Genomic DNA, 22,534 nt, shown 5'->3' with positions numbered 1-22,534 from the left:
AGGAAGTGAAGCCAGTCGACATCGATGGACAGGGCAGTGTCGAGTCAGTTTGGTGTGACATAAGCATAGGGAAATCAAAATTGAGAGTACGAGTGTGCTATAGGCCTAATGACTCTGATGAGTATAATAAGATATTGTACAGGGAAATAGAGTGGGCCAGTAAATCAGAGAGTCTTATAATGGGGGATTTTAATTTCCCAGATATTGACTAGAATTTGTGGGTTGGTCACTCGCACACTAGCAAGGCTTTTGTGGATTTATTGGATGATTGTTTTCTACATCAGCATGTTCGTGAGGCAACAAGAGGGAGTAATACTCTTGATCTGATTATCAGTAGTGATTCTTCATGCATTAAGAATCTGCAGATAAATGAACCACTAGGTGGCAGTGATCACAGTGTGTTGAAGTGGGATTTACTCAAGGAGGTAACTACCATCAGAGGTAAAGGGAAGGGTTTTTGTTTTCGTAAAGGCGACTATGATGGTCTGAGACAGTATTTAAATTCTATACAGTGGGACCAACTGATGATGTTACCAACAGCAAACTCAAAATGGGAAGCATTCAAGGAACTAATCTTGGAGGCTACCAGGCTTTACATACCAACTAAGAAATATTGTTCAAGGTTTAGGCCTAAATGGTTGTCAGATGAACTAATGAGACGTGGCAGAGAAGAAAAATGCATGGGATACATACAAATTAATGGGTGACATGGAAGCCTATGATAGATATAAGTTGGTCTGCAACCAAGTCACAAAGGAGATTAGCCAGGCAAAGGCAGACTACGAAAAATCCTTGGCAAAGGATGCAAAGAAAAACAGAAAAGAGTTCTTAACATATTTAAACTGAAGAAGGAAAGGGATGAATCAGATTGGTCCACTGGATATTGATGGTTCAACAGTTGAGGATCCTGCTCAGGTGGCTAACAATCTAAACGAGTATTTTGCATCTACAATCACACATGAGGAGTTATTCAGGAAGGAGAATGATGTAGGTAAAGTAACCATTGGCAGTGAGCTGGATGATTTTGTAATAACTGAGAGGAAAGTGGAGGAGAGATTGTTGAGGATAAACATAAAAAAGGCACCTGGGGTGGATGGGATCTATCCAGTTATATTAAAGGAGGCAGCAAAGGAAGTAAGCAAACCCCTAGCCATAATTATGAGAGCTTCTTTGGACTCAGGGTAGTACCCATAGACTGGAGATGTGCAAATGTAACCCCAATTCACAAAGGAGGATCAAAGGCTGACACAAGTAATTATAGACCTGTTAGTTTAACTTCTGTTCCAGGTAAATTAATGGAGGCACTGGTTAAAGAAGCACTGCAGGATCATCTAGACAAGAATTCAGTTATAGCTCAGACGCAGCATGGTTTTGTTAAGGGCAGGTCTTGCCTGACCAATTTGATTGGATACTATGATGTAGTCACAAAAGAACTGGATGCAGGGAATAACTTTGATATTATATATTTGGATCTTAGAAAGGCTTTTGATACTGTTGCACATGGAAGACTGCTGCACAAATTGGAGCAGTGTGGCATTGGAGGCAAATTGCTGCTATGGATAAGGGGATGGTTGAGTGGCAGAAGACAGAGAGTGGTCATCAATGGACACTGCTCATTGTGGACTAATGTTATTAGTGGAGTTCCTCAGGGTTCAGTGTTGGATCCGTTGTTGTTTTCGGTGTTTATGAATGATATTGATGATGGGATATCAAGTTTAATGTCCAAGTTTGCAGATGATACAAAGGTTGGCAGGGTTGTTAAGGACACTACTGATGCTATGCTGCTGCAACAGGATCTGGAAAGGTTGAACAGATGGGCTGAGAGGTGGCAAATGAAGTTTAACATTGACAAATGTAAAGTACTACATATGGGAAACAGTAACCCCAGAGCAACGTATCAACTCTGCGGTACTACACTGACAGTGGTGGAGAATGAAAAGGACCTGGGGGTAATTGTGCAGGCAGATATGAAGTTCTCTGAGCAGTGCAGACGAGCTGCAAGAGTAGCTCATGGTGTCTTGTCAATGATATACAGGAATTTTTCTAGCAGGGATAAGGAGGTGATTATTCCCTTGTATAAGGCAGTGGTTAGGCCACATCTTGAGTACTGTATACAGGTCTGGAGGCCTCATTTCAAGAAGGATGTAGAGCTGGAATGGGTACAGAGAAGGGCAACAAGATTAGTGAATGGAACAAAGGGTTGCTCTTACGAAGAAAGGCTTAAGTTTTGCAAATTACAGAGTCTGGAGACTAGGCACCGGCGAGGTGATCTGATAGAGGTGTATAAGGCTTTGAATGGTTTGAGCATGCTCAATGCCAATGGGATTCTTCATCTTGCTCAGAATAATCACCTCAGATGGCATAAATTCAAATTGAGGAAGGACGGATGTCGGATAGATGTGCGGAAATTTGCCTTTGGCGAGCGGGTGGTTGGTTGGTGGAACCGACTTCCATCACTTGTTGTTGAAGTTGATAAACAAATCTAAACAAGCTGATAGGCAAGTTGATAAACAAGCCTAAACAAATTTAAAGCTCAACTGGACAGGTATTTCGAACGAACGGAGGGGTGAAATGGGAGTGGTGTGTGTTTTTTTTTTTTTTTTTGCTGATGCTGAATAAGCTTGCTTTCTTGCATCATATGCCTCTGCTAATGCTAATGCTAATGTGGTTTATGCATGATGGTGCACCGGCACATTTTTCTCGAGTTGTGACTCAGTGTCTAACTAGAAGGTATGATCAACGGTGGATGGGTAGAGATGGGCCTGTAATGTGGCCTTCCAGACACCAGACTTAGAATTCTATGGATTTTTGTGTCTGGGGTCATGTAAAAAGCTTGAGAGGATTCGCAACTCAATGCAGAGAAGACTACAAAGCTGCATATGGATGCAAAGACATCATGAACACCTTTTGTAACATCCCTTAACGTGTAACATCTGTAAAATCCTGTGGTGTTGAAACCAAAAATTAAAAATGTATTACCTTATGTTTAATAAAACCACCCTTACCAAAGGATTCACTGCTTTTTGCTAAACTAGTGCTCCCATAGTCAGTGGTAGATCTTAACAGAAAATGTGCACTATCTCGAAAACAGTTCATTTGCGGCCTGATGTTCACTCTGACTTTTTTGCTTATTTTAGTTTGTACTTTTCACCTTTAAATTGTTGACCATTTTTGAAACACCCTGTATAAGCTTGCTTTCTTACATCGTATGCCTCTATTAATGCTAAATACCTTCTTTCATTTTCTAAAACTTCAACCCATGCAGGTACTAAGTACTAGAAGTTCTAATACCTCTCGTGTTTGTATTTCTCATTAAAAAAAAGCATTGAGCTTGATCAAACCATTCAAGTCCTTAAACAACCTCAATCAAATAACTTCGCAGTGCTTAGTCTTCAGATGCTGCAATTTGCAGAAGTGAAGCATTTCTTAATAAGATCACTCCATTGTTCCTCAAACCAGTCTCGTTGTTCTTCTCTGTACTCATTTCAGCAGCTATATATCCTTCTTAAAATGAAGTTCCAGACCTGTATGCAGTACACAAGGTGTGGCCTGACCATTGCCTTATTCAATGGGATAATCACCTCCTATTCCCTACTAGAAAAATTCCTGTATATCATTGACAAAACCCCATGAGATGTCCTAGCACTTCTCAGAGAACTTCATATCTGACTGCACAATCGAACTGTCGATGTCAAGTGGACCAATCTGAGTAGTAGCTTCCATGGTTAATTCCTTGAATGCTTCCCATTTAGAATTTGCTGTTGGTAACATCATTAGTTGGTTTTACTGTATAGAATTTAAAAACAGTCTGAGACCTCTATAGTCACTTTTATGAATGCAAAAACCCTTCCATTAGCTCCTGATGGTAGATACAGCTTTAAGCAAATCCCACAACAATACACTGTTGTCATTGCCACCTAGTGGTTCTTTTATCTGCAGATTCTTAGTGCATGAATAATCACTTCTGATAATCAGATCAAGAGTATTACTCCTTCTGGTTGCCTCTCAAATAGGCTGCTGTAAAAAACATTCATCCAATATATATATATTTTTTTGGCTGATGCTGCATAAGCTTGCTTTCATGCATCGTATGCCTCTACTAATGCTAAATGCTAATGCTAAATAAATCCACAAAACTCTTGCTAGTGTGCAAGTGACCATTACAAAAGTTTCAGTCAATATCTGGAAAGTTGAAATCTTCTATTATAAGACATTCTGATTTACTGGCCTGCTGTATTTCTCAGTACGTTGTTTGTTGTACTCATCAGAGTGATTAGGCCTATAACACTCTCCGATTCTCATTTTTGCCCTCCCAGTGCTTATGCCACACCAAACTGACAACATTGCACTGACTACCCATGTCAACTGGATGCACTGCTTTAGATTTTGTTTCTTAACTAACAGCATAACTCCTCCTCCCTTATTATAATGTCTGTCATTTCTATACACATTGTACTTCCCAAAGTCAAATTCTGCATTCCTTATGTGTGACATCACATTAGCATTAGCATTAGTAGAGGCATTTGATGCAAGAAAGCAAGCTTATGCAGCATCAGCCAAAAAAAAAAAAATAAAGTAAAATAAATAAATAAAAAATAACCACTTCCACTTCACCCCTCCGTTCGTTTGAAATACACATCTCTGATATCCCAACAATGCCCATATTTTGTCTTGATTAGCACTTCAAATTCATCAAATTTATTTACTATACTTCTTGCATTGGTGAAAATGCAAGTATACATGCACCTGTTCTTACTCTTCGTTACCCTAACAAAGGCTATGTATTTACTTGTTAATTCTTTTGTCGTAATTGACTGAATCTTGATTGTGCGTGCAGTAAGGAATTTAATTTTAACAAGTAAGAAATACATTGTTCAGAAATTTAGAAAAATAATATGGGTTAACAGTTTTGTAATGATATTAATCTTTGTATGGTTCTGGAAAACTGTTCCTATTTTATTAGGTTCATGCTGATTTGGATACAGATATGGTTTTAATTTTAAAGGTTCTACATGAATTTTGAGGAGCAAAATAGCTAAAAATTTAAATTTTTTGTGATGTGAATCATCATACAACTTGTTTGTGAAAAAAACATTGTATTTTTTAGGACTGCTTAGAGAAAGTCAACTAATTTAAAATGAGAAATGTTATATTTGAAGTCTACAGTTTGATTTCAGTGGACTTTCTGCTGTTTAATTTTAAATGCAAAATATATATTTGTGTTGATAAAAAGTGTGCTCAAATTCTCTGTTTTGTTTTTTTTTATGCAGAAATTTCTGATGTGGAAAAGTCAATAATTGCAGACAGAGAAAGAATAAAAGGAAATGAAGCAAGTTCACTTATTTCTCACTGATTTTTAAGTGTTTTTTTTTAAATTTATTCCAATAATTTTATTTCACTCACTCTTAAGAAATCCAAGATGAAGAATAATTGAACAATGAATGATAATTTCAGAGAAATGTGCAGGCCATAGATTAATGAGCAACTCCATTATCAAGGAAATGGAAGACATAAAGGTGGACTAGAACCTAGGTATGTCTGCCAGGAGTTAAAAATTGATGATGTTACCAACAAGGTGTCAATCAGTTTTTAAAGGGGAGAGAGAGAGAGAGAGAGAGAGAGATAGAGAGAGAGTCTTTATTTCCAACTAAATGAATACAATGTACATAGATGTAAGTGAAGTTGAAATTGTCCCACCATGGCCAAAGGCCAGGGGCTCACATCGCAATAAATAATTAGTTATGTACACAACGATGTAAAAATTTAAAAAATGTAACATGTTATTTTGATTCCTCACATTATGCAGTATTAACAATATTTACAAGCTACATCACGTTCAGTTATATTTACAACATATATAATATACGTGAATGGCACTTCTCTGTCAAATGAATTTTGTCGTGGCACAGGAGAGCTTGGCAGATGGTTTGGAGGGCTGCACTAACTTGTTCTTATTTGCTTTTGGGATTGAACTGCTAAGACTTCTTTCCTGTAGGTTTTATTGCTGCAAAACTAATGCAAGTTGGCGTCGAGGTGGTGTGGCATTTGGTGTGGGAGCAAGCGGTCTTGTTGTATTTCAATGATATCAGGCATATGCTGCATCCCCAGTGAAGTAGCTAAGGCTGTAGTTCTGTCCTGTGATGGGAGACAAGCTTTCCAGTTAGCTCATTTAAGGAGCCAGAATTCTACAGCAAGGATTGGCTTCTTCATTGTAGTAGTTGCTGATACAGAAACTTTAGCATTAGCATTAGAAGAGGCATTTGATGCAAGAAAGCAAGCTTATGCAGCATCAGCCAAAAAAATAAATAAATAAAATAAATAAAAAATAACCACTTCCACTTCACCCCTCTGTTCGTTCGAAATACCTGTCCAGCCGAGCTTTAAACTTATTTAGGCTATCAACTTCCACGACAAGGGATGGAAGTCTATTCCACCAACCAACCACCCGCTGGCTAAAGGCAAATTTCCTCACGTCTATCCTACATCTGTCTTTTCTCAGTTTGAATTTATGCCCTCTCAGGTGATTATTCTGAGCAAGAGGAAGAATCCCAATCAGCATTGAGCATGCTCAAACCATTCAAGGCTTTATACACCTCTATCAGATCACCTCGCCGGTGCCTAGTCTCCAGACACTGTAATTTGCAAAACTTAAGCCTTTCTTCATAAGAGCACCCCTTTGTTCCATTCACTAATCTTGCTGCCCTTCTCTGTTCTCGTTCTAGCATCTCTACATACTTCTTGAAATGAGGCCTCCAGACCTGTATACAGTACTCTAGGTGTGGTCTGACCATTGCCTTATACAAGTGAATAATCACCTCCTTATCTCTGCTAGAAACATTCCTATATATCATCGACAATACACCATGAGCTACTCTTGCAACCCCTTTCTGCACTGCTCAGAAAACTTCATATCTGCCTGCACAACCACCCCCAGGTCCCTTTCATTCTCTACCACTGTCAGTGTAGTACCACAGAGATGATACGTTGCTCTGGGGTTGCTGTTTCCCCATATGTAGTACTTTACATTTGTCTATGTTAAACTTCATTTGCCACCTCGAAGCCCATCTGCTCAACCTTTCCAGATCCTGTTGCAGTAGCATAGTGTCAGTAGTGTCCTTGACAACCCTGCCAACCTTCGTATCGCCTGCAAACTTGAACATTAAGCTTGATATACCATCATCAATATCATTTATAAATACAGAAAACAATAATGGACCCAATACTGAACCCTGAGGGACTCCACTAATAACATTAGTCCTCGATGAGCAGTGTCCATTGATTACTACTCTCTGTCTTCTCCCCCTCAACCACCCCTTTATCCATAGCAGCAATTTGCCTCCAATGCCACACTGCTCCAATTTGTGCAGCAGTCTTCCATGTGCAACAGTATCAAGAGCCTTTCTAAGATCCAAGTATATAATATCAAAGTTATTCCCTGCATCCAGTTCTTTTGTGACTGCATCATAGTATCCAATCAAATTGGTCAGGCAAGACTTCCCCTTAACAAAACCATGCTGTGTCTGAGCTATGACTGAAGTCTTGTCTAGATGATCCTGCAGTGCTTCTTTAACCAGTGCCTCCATTAATTTTCCAGGAACAGAAGTTAAACTAACAGGTGTATAATTGTGTCACCCTTTGATTCTCCTTTGTGAATTGGGGTTACATTTGCACATCTCCAGTCCATGGGTACTTCCCCTAAGTCCAAGGAAGCTCTCATAATTATGGCTAAGGGTTTGCTTACTTTCTTTGCTGCTTCCTTTAATATAACTGGATAGATCCCATCCACTCCAGGTGCCTTTCTTGTATTTATCTTCAACAATTTCTCCTCCACTTTACTCTCAGTTATTACAAGATTCTTTAGCTTACTGCCAGAGTTGAATACACCTCTGGCATTCCCCTCGCTAAATAACTCCTCATGTGTGAATGTCGATGAAAAATATTCATTCAGTTTGTTAGCTACCTGAGCAGGATCATCAACAGTTGACCCATCGATATCAAGTGGACCAATCTGATTCATCCCCTTCCTTCTAGAGTTTACATAAGTAAAGAACTCTTTGCTGCTTTTCTTTGCATCCCTTGCCAAAGATTTCTCGTAATCTGCCTTCGCCTGCCTAACCTCCTTTGTAACTTGGTTACAGATCAACTTGTATCTCTCATAGGCTTCTGTGTCACGTGTTAATTTGTATGTATCCCATGCATTTTTCTTCTCTGTCATATGTCTCATTAGTTCATCTGACATCCACTTAGGCCTAAACCTTGAACAATATTTCTTAGTTGGTATGTAAAGCCTAGTAGCTTCCAAGATAAGTTCTTTGAATGCTTCCCATTTTGAATTTGCTGTTGGTAACATCATCAGTTGATCCCACTGTATAGAATTTAAATACTGTCTCAGTCCATCATAGTCGCCTTTACGAAAGCAATAACCCTTCCCTTTACCCCTAATGGTAGTTACCTCTTTGAGTAAATCCCACTTCAGCACACTGTGATCACCGCCACCTAGTGGTTCATTTACCTGCAGATTCTTAATGCATGAAGAATCACTACTGTTTGTTTGTTTTTTTTTTTTTTTTAGGAGCATTAGCATCTAAGGCCATATTGCTCCGGGAATATGCGGTAGTCATTCCCTGACCTTTCCGCATCCTCTGTATTTGGTAATGACGGGCTCGAACCCCGGTCTAATCAAGAAGCGTGTGCTATGCACTGCTGCTCCTTCCTACCTGGCTACGGAGGCGCCAATCACTACTGATAATCAAATCAAGAGTATTGCTCCCTCTAGTTGCCTCCCGAACATGCTGATGTAGAAAACAATCATCCAATAAATCCACAAAAGCCTTGCTAGTGTGCGAGTGACCAGCCCCCAAATTCCAGTCAATATCTGGGAAATTAAAATCCCCCATTATAAGACTCTCTGATTTACTGGCCCACTCTATTTCCCCGTACAGTTTCTTATTATACTCATCAGAGTCATTAGGCCTATAGCACACTCCTACTCTCAATTTTGATCTCCCAATGCTTATGTCACACCAAACTGACGCGACACTGCACTGTCCAGCAATGTCAACTGGCTTCACTTCCTTGGATTTTATGTATTTCTTAACTAATAGCATAACCTCTCCTCCCTTCCTACCCTGTCTATCCTTTCTGTTGGCATTGTACTCCCCAAATTCCACTTCTGCATTCCTTATATCTGTGTGACACCACGTCTCTGAAATCCCCACAATATCTGCCTTTGATGTTTTGAGCAATACCTCAAATTCATCAAATTTATTTACTAAACTCCTAGCATTGGTGTACACGCAAGTATACTTGCACCTGTTCTTTTTCTTAGCTACCCTAACACAACCTATGTGTTTATTTGTACCCCAATGATTCCCAGCAGTCTCTGAACTATCCTGCATCTTATTTTCCAGGCTGCGGCTCATTCCAATAGAAGCAGTGCAAGAATCACTTTCACCTCTGCCAGTGGCTACTGTTAATCTATTAATCCTTGTATCCCCCCCAATCTAGCAGTTTTCCGACCCATCTAACACTGCCTCGATAGCATCAGCAAACATTCTTGCACCCTTTCTATTTAAGTGTATCCCATCCCTGTAGAAGCCGTCTCTCCTGTTAACAAGTACAGACCAGGCTGAAAAAAATTCTACCCCTTGAGCCTTGCACAATCCTTCCAGGGCCGAATTGATCGACAGGGCTCTCATCATATACTCCCTCCTATCGTGTCTGGGCAGAATTGCAGACACTTTCAAATTCAACTTCATAGAGGAGTGGACAATAAATTACTGTTCTGATGAAATTCTTAATTATTGACCCCAGGGGGCTCACATTTGGTGAGTATGGGCTTGGCACACCCAGGTCCTGAGCTGGATATCATCATTCTTCTCTTTCTTAGTGATTCCCGTCTACTTTTGACACTCCCTGTCTCTTTTTCTCTTTGGGTTACTCAAATTTTTTTTTGGCTGGTGCAGCACAAGCCTTAGGCTTTCTTGCATCATAGGACTAATAATAATAATATGGCTCATTAACATAGATTAATTTTTGTTTAGCTGCCCATTGAAGAGAGGCTGCTCTGGACATGAGCTTGTCTACATGAGCATGAAACTGAAGTTTTGGGTCAAATACTATTCCCAAATCTGCATGGGTAGGAGGGGCAGATATTGCAATTCCATCAAGTGTTGGGGCTATTATTGTAGGGCAACCATTTTTGAGTAAAGGGCCACTTTTGATCTAATTAAAAAAGAAGTCTCATTTTAGGTAGGATGTAGATTTTTTGAAATGGGTGCAGGGAAGAGCAGCTCCTCTCTGCACCCATTACATCTCTACCCTTCCAGCAATCTGGTGCTCATGCATTAAGGAGGTAGTGGACATTATGAGACCAGTGATAAAGAGCTCCATCGCTGAAATATGAGGGTAGGTTGGCAGTTCTCTAATTATGATGCCACAAATAGCTGAAACATGTCTAAATACACATGACCTGTCTTTGGTGACTTTGATTCAGCCATTAGTAGTTTATACTATTAGACTTTTCAGTGAATTCCAGCCTGTAAAGATTGGGGGAAGCTTGGTCAGTAATAATAATAATCTAACAAAAATCAAATCTCTCACACACAGGTTAAGTTTCAACAGGACAAAGAGAAAATTAACGTTGGAGGAAAGTGTTGCCCAAACTATTTGTGTACAGAGAGGTTCAGGTCATCTCCTAGATCTGTCACATAGAAATTTAATTGGCTATATCTAGAAAGGCATGTCATTTAGACAGTCATCAGGAAATCATTTGATTGTTTCGAGAAAGCACTATATTTTACTATAGGGACTGATTCGGTAATGGTACTAAGACTTATGAAAAAAGGAAACTCTAAACTATATTACAAATATAGCAAATTTCTGTTGTCTCTTTATGGCTAAACTTGTAAGGTGCAGTTCTCACAACCCCTAGCCCAAGAAGACACAACATGTCCACATGCACCAAAGAATGTGCATGCCTTTTTTTTGTAAATGAATAAAAATAGAATGAAATGGGAACTCAACAAAATCACTTCTTCAAGGCAAGGCCAAATTATTCATTATTGGCACACTATGGCTATAGTTGCTGATGCGCCTAAGAAATCTCTAAATCAATCAATCAATCAATTATTCATTATGCAAAATATGCAAGAGGGTGCCTGAGCCCAGTTGGCAAGATGGGGAAGGTGTTGTTAGACCCTAAGCTGCAGGGTGCCATATAAAAGAGAGAAAAAAAAAGTGATTGCATTATCAATCACAGAGCATTTAACTTGAAGATAGCAAAAGTTATGTGAATCTATTTCGGGAAGACATATTTTAAAATATTTATATACTAAATATTTTCTTCTCGTTTAAGATGCAGAATGCATTGAACCCAAAAGGGAAGGTAAAAATTTGAATTAAGAACTATCGTAAAACAGACACTGCAGTTTTTTGTGTGATTTTGAAGGATTTGTTGACAATGAATCAAGGACAGATATATTTACAGGTGCATGACACACTAGCTGTGGTGGGAGCCTGTCAGATGGGACCTCCAGGAAATGTTTTTAATTAAATGTAAATATTTGTCATCACTCACTGTGGAATACTTAATGGTATTATGTGTTCTGCCACAATATTTATTTAATTCAATGAATAATTTTTTTTTTTCAATTAGAAAAAGTGGTGCTCATTTTTTGGTGGGTGTCTCCTTAGGCACTGGGTCATGTATTTGTGCTGCTGCTGCAGCACGTGAGTATTGCTTTGTTTTGTCTTCCTTATTTTATTTCAGTTTATTTTTTTAATCTATTTTTAGGATGGCTTAGAGCATAGAAGCAGAATCGCACCTTATCAGCTTATCCAGTTTAGCCTTAAAAAAGACAGCAGGAATTTGCTGTATTTGTAACGTGGTTTAGTGTTTACTTTTTTTTTTTTTTTTCATAAAAAGTTTGTTGTTTGTTATTTGGTTTTTAGGAGCATTAGCAACTAAGGCCATATTGCTCTGGGATATGTGGTGGTCATTCCCTGACACCTTTCCGCATCCTCCGTATTTGGTGGTAACGGGCTCGAATCCCGGTCTAATCAAGAAGCGTGTGCTATGCACTGCTGCTCCTTCCCACCTGGCTATGGAGGCGCCTAAACATCATAAAAAGTGTTTACTTTTCATAAGTCTTAATGAGAGCCAGACACATTCACGGCTATCCCTATTGATAAACCAGGAAATGTTAATAATGAAGAAAATGCAGTAGTAGTGCTTTCTTTTGATTTGTCCATGCTGCTACTACATGCTTGGATAAATCATAACAAGTCAAAAGAAGTCCATAAGAAAGCTGTCACATTTTTATTTTTGTTTAATTTAAATTTAATTTTTACTTTAATATTTTAAAATTTTAATTCTTAATGACATTTTACTTTTAATTAACAGTTATAAAATGTTTTAAGTTGTAAAGATTGAAAATTTAAAATAGCTTAACTTTTAATTTTAACTTATGAATTTTTGTAATTTTTTTTTTAAATTGTAATTTTATGTTGTGTTATGCTTGGTTTATAAATGGCTTTATGTTTATTTCCATTGCTTCCTATTTTTGTTTTTTTTTTTGCTTTGGGCTTTTTGATTCATCAGGATCAGCATATTTTTAAATATAGGAGTATTAGGTAAATAGAATTATCAACAAATTTACCTCAGAGACTGCCAGTGAGGTTGACTTTAATTTTTTCTGGTAAGTTTAGCATATCATCCATTAACATTTTAATATACATTTATTTCAATATGCCCTTACCCAATATTTTTTTATATTGGGTAAGGGCATAATTAATTTCAATAATTAAAATTAATTACCCAAAATTATTGAGTATTTTTTTATAAATTACTCAGTAATTTTTATATGAAGCTTTGCTCTGTTTTTAAAAAAATTGCATTTTTGGCACAATTATAATAATTAAGATTTGTTTTAAGAGGTTTTAAAATCTGAGTATGTTTTATTGTCATGCATGTGCATATATATGTGTGTATTGCATAAAATATATATGCAAAATAGCTATGTTGGGTGCTGTAGGATTCTCTTACCAGGAAAGGCTTCAGTTCTGCAAATTGCAGCATCTAGAGATAGGCACCTGCAAGGAGATCTGGTTGAAGTGTTTAAGGTTTTGAATGGATTGAGTAATCTCAATGCTAATTGGCATCGTGCCTTTTGTGCATACTACGTACATAAGGGGAGGCATAAATTCAAATTGAGGAAGGATGGTTGCAGGATAGATGTGTGGGAATTTGCCTTCAGCCAGTGGGTAGTTGATTGTTGGAACAAACTTCCATCTGGAAATGGTTATTTTGAATAAATAATTCAAGGAATATGGGAAGTGCCATTGCCATTTTTTTTTTTTTTTTTTTTTTGGCTGATGCTGTATAAGCCTGCTTTCTTTTGTCATTTGACACTATTAATACTTCAGTGTGTAGTCTTGCATTAGTGCAGACTTTGATGATTTAATGTATGCATGATTAATAAGTAGAGTTATTACTATTAGTATATGCAATTTTGTAAACTTATTTTGGAATATAATTTTGTTCTATATTTGTTGCTCAATTTTTGTCATATTTTTAGGCTTATACAGCTGGTGATTTTAGTGAAGCAGTCATGTTTTATACTTCTAGTATCAGAGCAGTAGCCACTGCTGCAGCTTATAACAACAGGGCTCAGGCAAGTAAGTGACTGCAAAGTCAAAATTTTTTATTAAAATATGTTTAGCTCAAGTTTTAGATTATTTTTAAGAAAAATGCCAACTGTTCCTATAGGAAACTGCATGCTAAAGAGGTCAGTCTGCCTCATTCCTCCCACATACTTTAGAATTATTATTAGAATAGCCAAATTATACAAGGAAGCACATTGTTTTTCTGGCATCTTTCAAAAAAAAAATCCCTGTAACTCATACTTTTTTTTTTTTTTTTTTGTGAAAGAGTGACCATTCTATTCCATCTGTACCAAACTTGCTATTGCAGTGGAATAGGTAAACTTCATGAGATCCAACCTTCTGTTGCTCTCTAAGATTTTATATTATATCCCTAATTCCTTGATTTTTATCTTTTCCAATAATGAAATATAATTCCCTTATTCTACTCATGCCATTTACACCCCAGTTGGAAATCCCCCACCACCTCGTGGTATTTAAGTTAACGAGCTTTGTGGTCCACACCTAAGCCATTTCTCATAAGGACAGTAATTAGTGTTCCTTACTAGTCGTCACCCTTCTTTGAAACTCCTCTAGAAGGGCTATGTCTTTTTTTAAGTGTGGCCACTGGACCTTGATACAATATTCCAAGTGCAGTCTCACAATTGCTTTCTAGGGACATCCTGCTTCTTACTTGCAAAACATCCAATAAGTCATTGATAGGATAATGTGGTCCTTCCAGACTGCCTGTTTTCACTGCATGATAAATTTTTATTTTATTATATTGTAATTCCCAAGGTTCATTATATTGTAATTCCTAAGTTCTTTTTGTGCTGATACCTTTAACCCTCCCCATCCTCCCATAGTCCATAAATTTTCGATATGAAAGCATCTTTGGTGGCACCTACTATATTTTCCGACTGAAGCAAAACTAATTGGTAACAAAATTTTCTTATAGAAATGACGCACATGACATTACTTCCATCTCTTGGTATGAACGATGCTAACTCAGTCACTAATGTTGATTCAGTAGAGTAAGTAGGCATGAAAATAAAATGTTACATTGTTCATATTAAGAGACGGAAATGACGCTAATGATGCTAACTCAGTCACTAAAATTTGATTCGGTAGAGTAAGTAGCAGATAGTAATATTATGCAAGAATAAAAGCTTTCCCCATTTAACCCGGCCTGGCCTGAAGTCAAGATGGCTCGATCCGAACTCAAATTTGTTTTTCAAATTCATTTTTTTGTTTTTCAAATTCACACATACCCAAACTACTTTTTATCCCAGCCTGACTGAAAATTTTTATATAAATAAAATCACTAGCATTATTTTCTGAAGTTTCATAATAATAAAGAAATAAACTTTCAGATTCAAGATACAATATTAATAATTATATAACAATAATAATTATCAATATTATTTATAAAAAAAGAAAATGTAATTAATTTTCAATTAAACATATTTAAATAATTCCAAAATGAATATTGATATCCATCCCCTACCAGCCACCTCTTCACACGCTTTTTATTGCAAAGTGTTGTGCAGAAATAAAATAGTCAACACTGTTACTTTTGACACTCTTGCACTGCTAATCCAGCTGCACTAAAATTTCTTTTGGTGCTTGCACTGCTGGTTGGTTATTTCCATGAAAGAGTACAAATTTCAGTGAATTTTGGAGACATTGGTCAATTAAAAGTGAATTCAGAATTCAATTTTTTCAGAAAAAATGTGTATTATAAAAAAATAAAAAACTTAAATACATAAAAAAATATTTTAAAAAAATATATGTAAGATATAGCCCAAAATGTTTGAAATAACAATTCATTTTGATTTTCTGTACCCTCTAGAGCCCGAACATTGTTCGTGTTATCTGGCCCAGGTCCGTGCACACCTTTAGTATATAGTATATGGTTAGTAGTTATACAGTATAGTAACTACAATATTTGAAGATTCAATGCACGAGGCATAATATGATATGTATTTAAATTAACTATATAATATCAGCATAGATACACCATAATTTACCCATAAATTAAACTACGTACATAGTGTGAAGGCATATTTTTAATTGTATCTCATATTGTTGCTACTTTCACAACGAGATACCAAGTATTGCACTACTTCGAATAAGTAATGCTTCTCTAGTAAAGAAGCATTACTTATTCGAATGTACCTAGTTTAATTTATGGGTAAATTATGGTGTATCTACACCTATATTATATAATATATAACTACTAACCATATATTATATAGTAGTATATGATTAGTAGTTATAGTATATAGTAGTATATAGTTAACTATGAATACGAGTATATAGTAGTATACGGTTAGTTGTTATAGTCCTAAAACTAGTAATGTATAGTGTATGGTTTTTAATACTAAAATTATCTATTAACATGAAGTTTGTAGTTAACTAGGAGTATAATATTAGTAGTAATAACTACTAACATTAACTGGTTAATAGTTAACCACTAACTATTACTGGTGAATTTTAATAGTAATTACTAACATTAAATAACAGCAAATAGGAGGGGTATTTGCTGGATTGTTAACAGTAGTTAGTAATAATAATAGTTAATATTTTAATTATTGTCGCTGGAAGAGTTAGTAGTAATAGTAGTCATTAACTGTTATTACTACTAACAACTCTTCTAGTGTTGGACTTCTTACTCCCAAGTTGGAGTAAGAAATTGAACTTCATTGCTGCTGTGGCATTATCATCCATAAATTGGCCATCACCCTCAGGATAAATAGTAGGATTAGTGAAGTAATTTGCATCATTTCCTTTCACATTTTGGTCAAAGATGTTTTCACATAAAACATCTTTCGTGTGTACAGGGTACACATGTGCTTTTTTTTTTGTAGGTTTACTGTTCTCCTAGTGCAAGACTTCATTTAGAAGCATTAAATCTTATTTGCTATATTTGTAATTGGTCCACATTCTTTTGAAGCAAAATAGCCTGGTTCTGGTTGCCTGTCCACCAGCTTCCTTTGTACTTCCTCATCGGTGGCATTAAGGAAGATTAGACGCAGTGGGGGATGGGGACAATCCGGCACTGATCCCTTCTGAGAAACTTCACTTGCAGTGCTGTAGCCACACCTCATTACTCTGAAGAATGCCCATTATTAAGTCCAACACATTGATGTTGGGTTTATTAATAATCTGTTTGCCATTATTGTACACCTAGGCTGAAATCAAAGCTAGAGATTTTGATGTAAGTTGCTTATTTGCCTTGCTGTGAACTGAGATGCTACACTATGTTTGCTGGACAATTACTAAACATGCTTGTGGAAATAGCATGGGGGTCACGAGGCTGTATCCATTGGTAAATGCGTAACTTCCACATACACATTTGGCAGCCACTTAACATGCATATATCATGGCACTTTTCTGTCTGCAGTAAGCCAAATCTTACCTTGCAATTGTAATTTACTTTAAAATATTCATAATAAAAAAATCCTTCTTTTTATAATATTTTTGGATTTGATGTATTACATTCAGATATCAAGCTAAAGCAATATGAAGATGCTCTGCTAGACTGTAATCAGGTTCTTCTTCTTGAGCCATGCAATGTAAAAGGTAAGAAAATATTTACTGTTTGAGAGATATAGAATACTACTTGATACTAGTCACATAATTTCTATTTATTATAATTTTTTTTCTTTTTGAAGATATATCATACAAATACAAATGTGATCCACTTGTTAGTAAAGTATTGGGAAAAAAAAAATGTAAAACTTAAAAATTAAATAGTCTTGCTTTTGAGGTTTATAAAGACTAAGTATACTCTTTTCATTTGCTTTAAATGTTTTCTTTCTGTACATTAAAAAAATTTTCCTCCTAATGATATTTATTTGAGCCAGTGGGAGAAGAGGGTAAGGCAATTACATCACTACAAATGCAATTATCAACTCTGTGGTACTACACTGACAGTGGTAGAGAATGAAAGGGACCTGGGGGTGGTTGTGCAGGCAGATATGAAGTTCTCTGAGCAGTGAAGAAGGCTGCAAGAGTAGCTCATGGTGTATTGTCAATGATATATAGGAATTTTTCTAGCAGGGATAAGGAGGTGATTATTCCCTTGTATAAGGCAGTGGTCAGGCCACACCTAGAGTACTGTATACTGGCCTGGAGGCCTCATTTCAAAAAGGATGTAGAGCTGCTGGAACGAGTACAGAGAAGGGCAACAAGATTAGTGAATGGAACAAAGGGGTGCTCTTACGAAGAAAGGCTTAAGTTTTGCAAATTACAGTGTCTGGAGACTAGGCACCAGCAAGGTGATCTGATAGAGGTGTATAAAGCCTTGAATGGTTTTGGCATGCTCAATGCTGATGGGATTCTTCCTCTTTCTCAGAATAATCACCTGAGAGGGCATAAATTCAAATTGAGGAAAGACAGATGTAGAATAGACGTGCGGAAATTTGCCTTTAGCCAGCGGGTGGTTGGTTGGTGGAACAGACTTCCATCCCTTGTCGTGGAAGTTGATAGCCTAAATAAGTTTAAGGCTCAGCTGGACAGGTATTTCGAACGAACAGAGGGGTGAAGTGGAAGTGGTTATTTTTTATTTATTTATTATTATTTTTTTTTTGCTGATGCTGCATAAGCTTGCTTCTTGCATCAAATGCCTCTACTAATGCTAATGCTAATTAATTATTGACAACTGCCTCCATAAAGTTCACCATCCTCGTGCACGTGCTTCACTGTCTAACATTTGATGTTCTATTGTAACGTTTTTTGCATATTAATGAATATTACATATTTGTAAATAATTTAGTATTTTGTAAATATTTTAAATTATTTGTAAATATTTTAAATATTTGTAAATAGTTTAGTATTTTGTAAATATTTTAAATTATATCATTAGCATTAGCAAAGGCACATGTGCAAGAAAGCAAGCTTATATAGCATCAGCCAAAAAAAAAAAAAAAAACCCTCCCTTATTTCACCCACCCATCCACTTGCTCCAGATGTTTGTCTAGTTTTGCTTGAATCTGTTTAAGCTGTCAACTTCTACAACAACTGTTGGAAGTTTGTTTGTCAGAATAATCACTCTCAGGTGATTATTAGCCGACCGGGCTAGCCGAGTGGGTAAAGTACCTGCCCGGCAACCCAAAGGTCGCGGGTTCGATTCCCGCCTCGGGCTTGGATCAAAGTACTGCAAAAACCTTGGGAGGTGCAATATGGCCACAGAAGTCGATGCGCCAACAACTACCAAATCAAAAAAAAAAAAAAAAATCAGGTGATTATTCTGAGCAAGAGGAAGAATCCCATCAGCATTGAGCATGCTCAAACGATTCAAGGCTTTATACACCTCGATCAGATCACCTTGCAGGTGCCTAGTCTCCAGACATCTATCCTACAACTGTCCTTCCTCAATTTGAATTTATGCCCTCTCAAGCGATTATTCTGAACAAGAGGAAGAATCCCATCAGCATTGAGCATGCTCAAACCATTCAAGGCTTTATACACCTCGATTAGATCACCTTGCAGGTGCCTAGTTACCAGACACTGTAATTTGCAAAACTTAAGCCTTTCTTCCTAAGAGCAACATTTTGTTCCATTCACTAATCTTGTTACCCTTCTCTGTACTTGTTCCAACAGCTCTACATCCTTCTTAAAATGAGGCCTCCAGACCTGTGTACAGTACTCAAGGTGTGGCCTGACCATTGCCTTATACTAGGGGATAATCACCTCCTTATCCCTGCTAGAAAAATTCCTGTATATCATTGACAAGACACCATGAGCTCCTCTTGCAGACTGTCTGCACTGCTCAGAAAACTTCATATCTGCCTGCACAATTACCCCAGCTCCTTTTCATTCTCTACCACTGTCAGTGTAGTACCACAGAGTTGATACGTTACTCTGGGGTTACTGCTTCCCAGATATTCCAAATATTTGTATAGTTTGTAAATATTTCAGTTAAATATTTTAGCCCTGCTCTTTCGGATGCAGTGATATACCTCATGCATTATAGAACGCGAAGCAAAAGACCTTTGGCTAAATTCTGTTAATTGGGTACCACTTGTCTCCGGTCGTAGAACAGAGTGATTGTACAGTAGAGTTCTGTGATTGGGTGATTATTGTAAATGCGTTTTGTTTCTGATTGTTTTGTGCCATTGAGGAGGGGGGTGCTTATAGGTATGGTGTTTATCCCCCCATCCCACTGTTTTAAAATTGGAAAATGAAAAGGGGACGGAGCTAAACAGTGAGTGGCACCTGCCAATCACTGCCTTCTTCCTAACTTTCGGTCAAAGTGTGGAGTGGTACCCAAAATCTGAATTTTTACCAGGCCTTTTCCTAAGTGACCTGTGTATATGCAGGTAAATAATTACATAGTGATATTTATTCGACCTTGAGAATGCCGCACACTACAAATGCACAGGTAAATAATTACATAGGTAATTTCCTGATTAGATATTAGTTTGCACAGAGATGTACAGGACAAAAGTGTTTCAGAATGTTTTTCTCCACTCATAAATGCTGCGAGCAAGTAAAGCCCACAGATGGAAACAGAATGAAGGAAATGAAGAGTGAACGAAAATTGGGAAGACAAACTGAATGCCAAAATCAAACTCATCATACTGTTTTAGTTTTGCATTGGCACTCCTGTTATGTTATTGTTATATGTCTTATGTTTTGTTATCTCGCTGTAAATATTTGTGTAGATGTGAACATTCTTAAATGATCTTTAATTTCTTGTAAAATTACAAATTATGTTTGGAATGTATAATATCTATAATATAATAAGACAATGATGTGTATAAATTATATGTGAATAATTATATTTGTATATCTGTATGTGCACCCCATGGTCAATAGCCCTAAGCGAATGTCTCTTAGGAGAAAATAAAGATGATAATAATAATATCGATCGGTGCGTTTCAACAGGTATGTCTTTTTACCTCGAAAAGATATGACTTTCTCCATCATACCTCTACTTATTATGTAGAAAAGCATGCACAGAGGCTGGCGAGAAAAGCAAGCAGGAGCAGAGCCCCCAGTGTTTTTATTATCTAATTTTTTACATTGGATATGGTTATTAGCAAGAACTGTAAAGATATGTGGAATGCCTATTTTCAGCAGAGGATTCATTATGCAATGTTTCAGTCACATGGCACTGGAGTTCAGTACCATGTAACTGAGTCTGTCTATCTTATTTTTAGGTTTAGGCTATTTTTCATCTATATGTTTCTGTCATATTTGGGATGAATATTTTGAATTTGGTGTTAAAATCGGGCCATATTATTGGTAAATTAAAATTTTGCCTAATGAACTGTTTTTTTTTCTCAGTTTACTCTTCTCAGTTTAGGCTAAAAACATCATCAGTGTACTTCTGCAAAAAAAGCATAAAACAATATTTGAAGAACAAAAAATCAAATAAATAATAATAAGGATAACCGACACTTGTAGCATACACTGTGCAGACTGCCAAATGCACGTGTATTGAAGAGCAAATATCACAATACTGTTGTGATTGTTTAGGTTTCTTCAAATAAAATTGGTTTGCTTCACTTCTTCATTCACCAACAATTTTTAGACTAAACCAATGATGAGGAATAACATTCGAATTGAGAAAAAAGCAGTTGGTTAGGCAAAATTTTAATTTAGAAATCACAAAATGTAAACAGTAATGCTAGTCCAATTTTAGCATAAAATTCAAACCTTTCAGCCCAATGTTCCAAAAAAGGTCAAGGCAACAAATTGATTAAGCCTGAAAATAAGCAAGAAACCCTGCCAGTTCTGCAGTCAGCATGTGGTTCATTGTTGGAAAAGACTTCCATCTATTGTTGTCAAAGTGGATAGTTTGAATAAATTCAAGGAAAAACTGGACAAATTACTGGAGGGGAAGGACAGGTGATTGTTTTTTTAACTGTTATTTTATAAGTTTATACATTGCTCTGTCGTTGCTAGCATTAGCATTAGCATAATGCTAATGCGAATGCTAGCAACAACAGAGCAATGTATAAACTCTGTGGTACTACACTGACAAAGGTAGAGAATGAAAAGGATCTGGGGGTAATTGTGCAGGCAGATATGAAGTTCTCTGAGCAGTGCAGACAGGCAGCAAGAGTAGCTCATTGTGTCTTGTCAATGATATACAGGAATTTTTCTAGCAGGGATAAGGAGGTGATTATTCCCTTGTATAAGGCAATGGTCAGGCTACACCTTGAGTACTGTATACAGGTCTGGAGGCCTCATTTCAAGAAGGATGTAGACCTGCTGGAAAGAGTACAGAGAAGGGCAACAAGATTAGTGAATGGAACAAAGGGTTGCTCTTTGCAAATTACAGTGTCTGAAGACTAGGTACCGGCGAGGTGATCTGATAGAGGTGTATAAAGTCTTGAATGGTTTGAGCATGCTCAATGCTGATGAGATTCTTCCTCTTGCTCAGAATAATCACCTTTATTCACCACTGGCAGAGGTGAAAGAGATTCTTGCACTGCTTCTATTAGAATGAGCAGAAGCCTGAAAAACAAGATGCATGATATTTCAGAGACTGCTGGGAGCCATTGCAGTACAAGTAAACACATGGGTTGTGTTAGGGTAGCTAAGAATAGAAATAGGTGCATGTATACTTGCGTGTACACCAATGCTAGGAGTTTAGTAAATAAATTTGATGAATTTGAGGTATTGCTCAAAACATCAAAGGCAGATATTGTTGGGATATCAGAGACGTGGTGTCACACAGATATAATGGATGCAGAACTGGAATTTGGGGAGTACAACGTCTACAGAAAGGATAGACAGGATAGGAAGGGGGGAGGGGTTATGCTATTAGTTAAGAAACACATAAAAACCAAGGAAGTGAAGCCAGTCGACATCGCTAGACAGTGCAGTGTTGAGTCAGTTTGGTGTGACATAAGCATTGGGAGATTAAAATTGAGAG

At 37.0% G+C, this 22,534-nt stretch overlaps 1 protein-coding gene across 1 annotated transcript in view; it reads left to right on the top strand.

The window, feature by feature from the left end:
- The window catches only part of Spag1 (Spag1 axonemal dynein assembly factor), a 213,942-nt gene that overhangs the window by 122,356 nt on the left and 69,052 nt on the right, over positions 1-22,534 (top strand). Inside the window, exons 6-8 of the mRNA XM_090385194.1 lie at positions 5,271-5,329; positions 13,578-13,677; positions 17,149-17,226. Coding sequence (XP_090241320.1) covers positions 5,271-5,329; positions 13,578-13,677; positions 17,149-17,226 — 237 coding nt within the window. The remainder of the gene's footprint in view (positions 1-5,270; positions 5,330-13,577; positions 13,678-17,148; positions 17,227-22,534) is intronic.

Source organism: Mastigoproctus giganteus, chromosome 11 (assembly GCF_048544385.1).
Source record: "Mastigoproctus giganteus isolate SK-2022 chromosome 11, ASM4854438v1, whole genome shotgun sequence".
NCBI lineage: Eukaryota > Metazoa > Arthropoda > Arachnida > Uropygi > Thelyphonidae > Mastigoproctus > Mastigoproctus giganteus.
The sequence above is the reverse complement of the archived record's forward strand: the minus strand, read 5'-3'. Positions and strand labels throughout refer to the sequence as shown.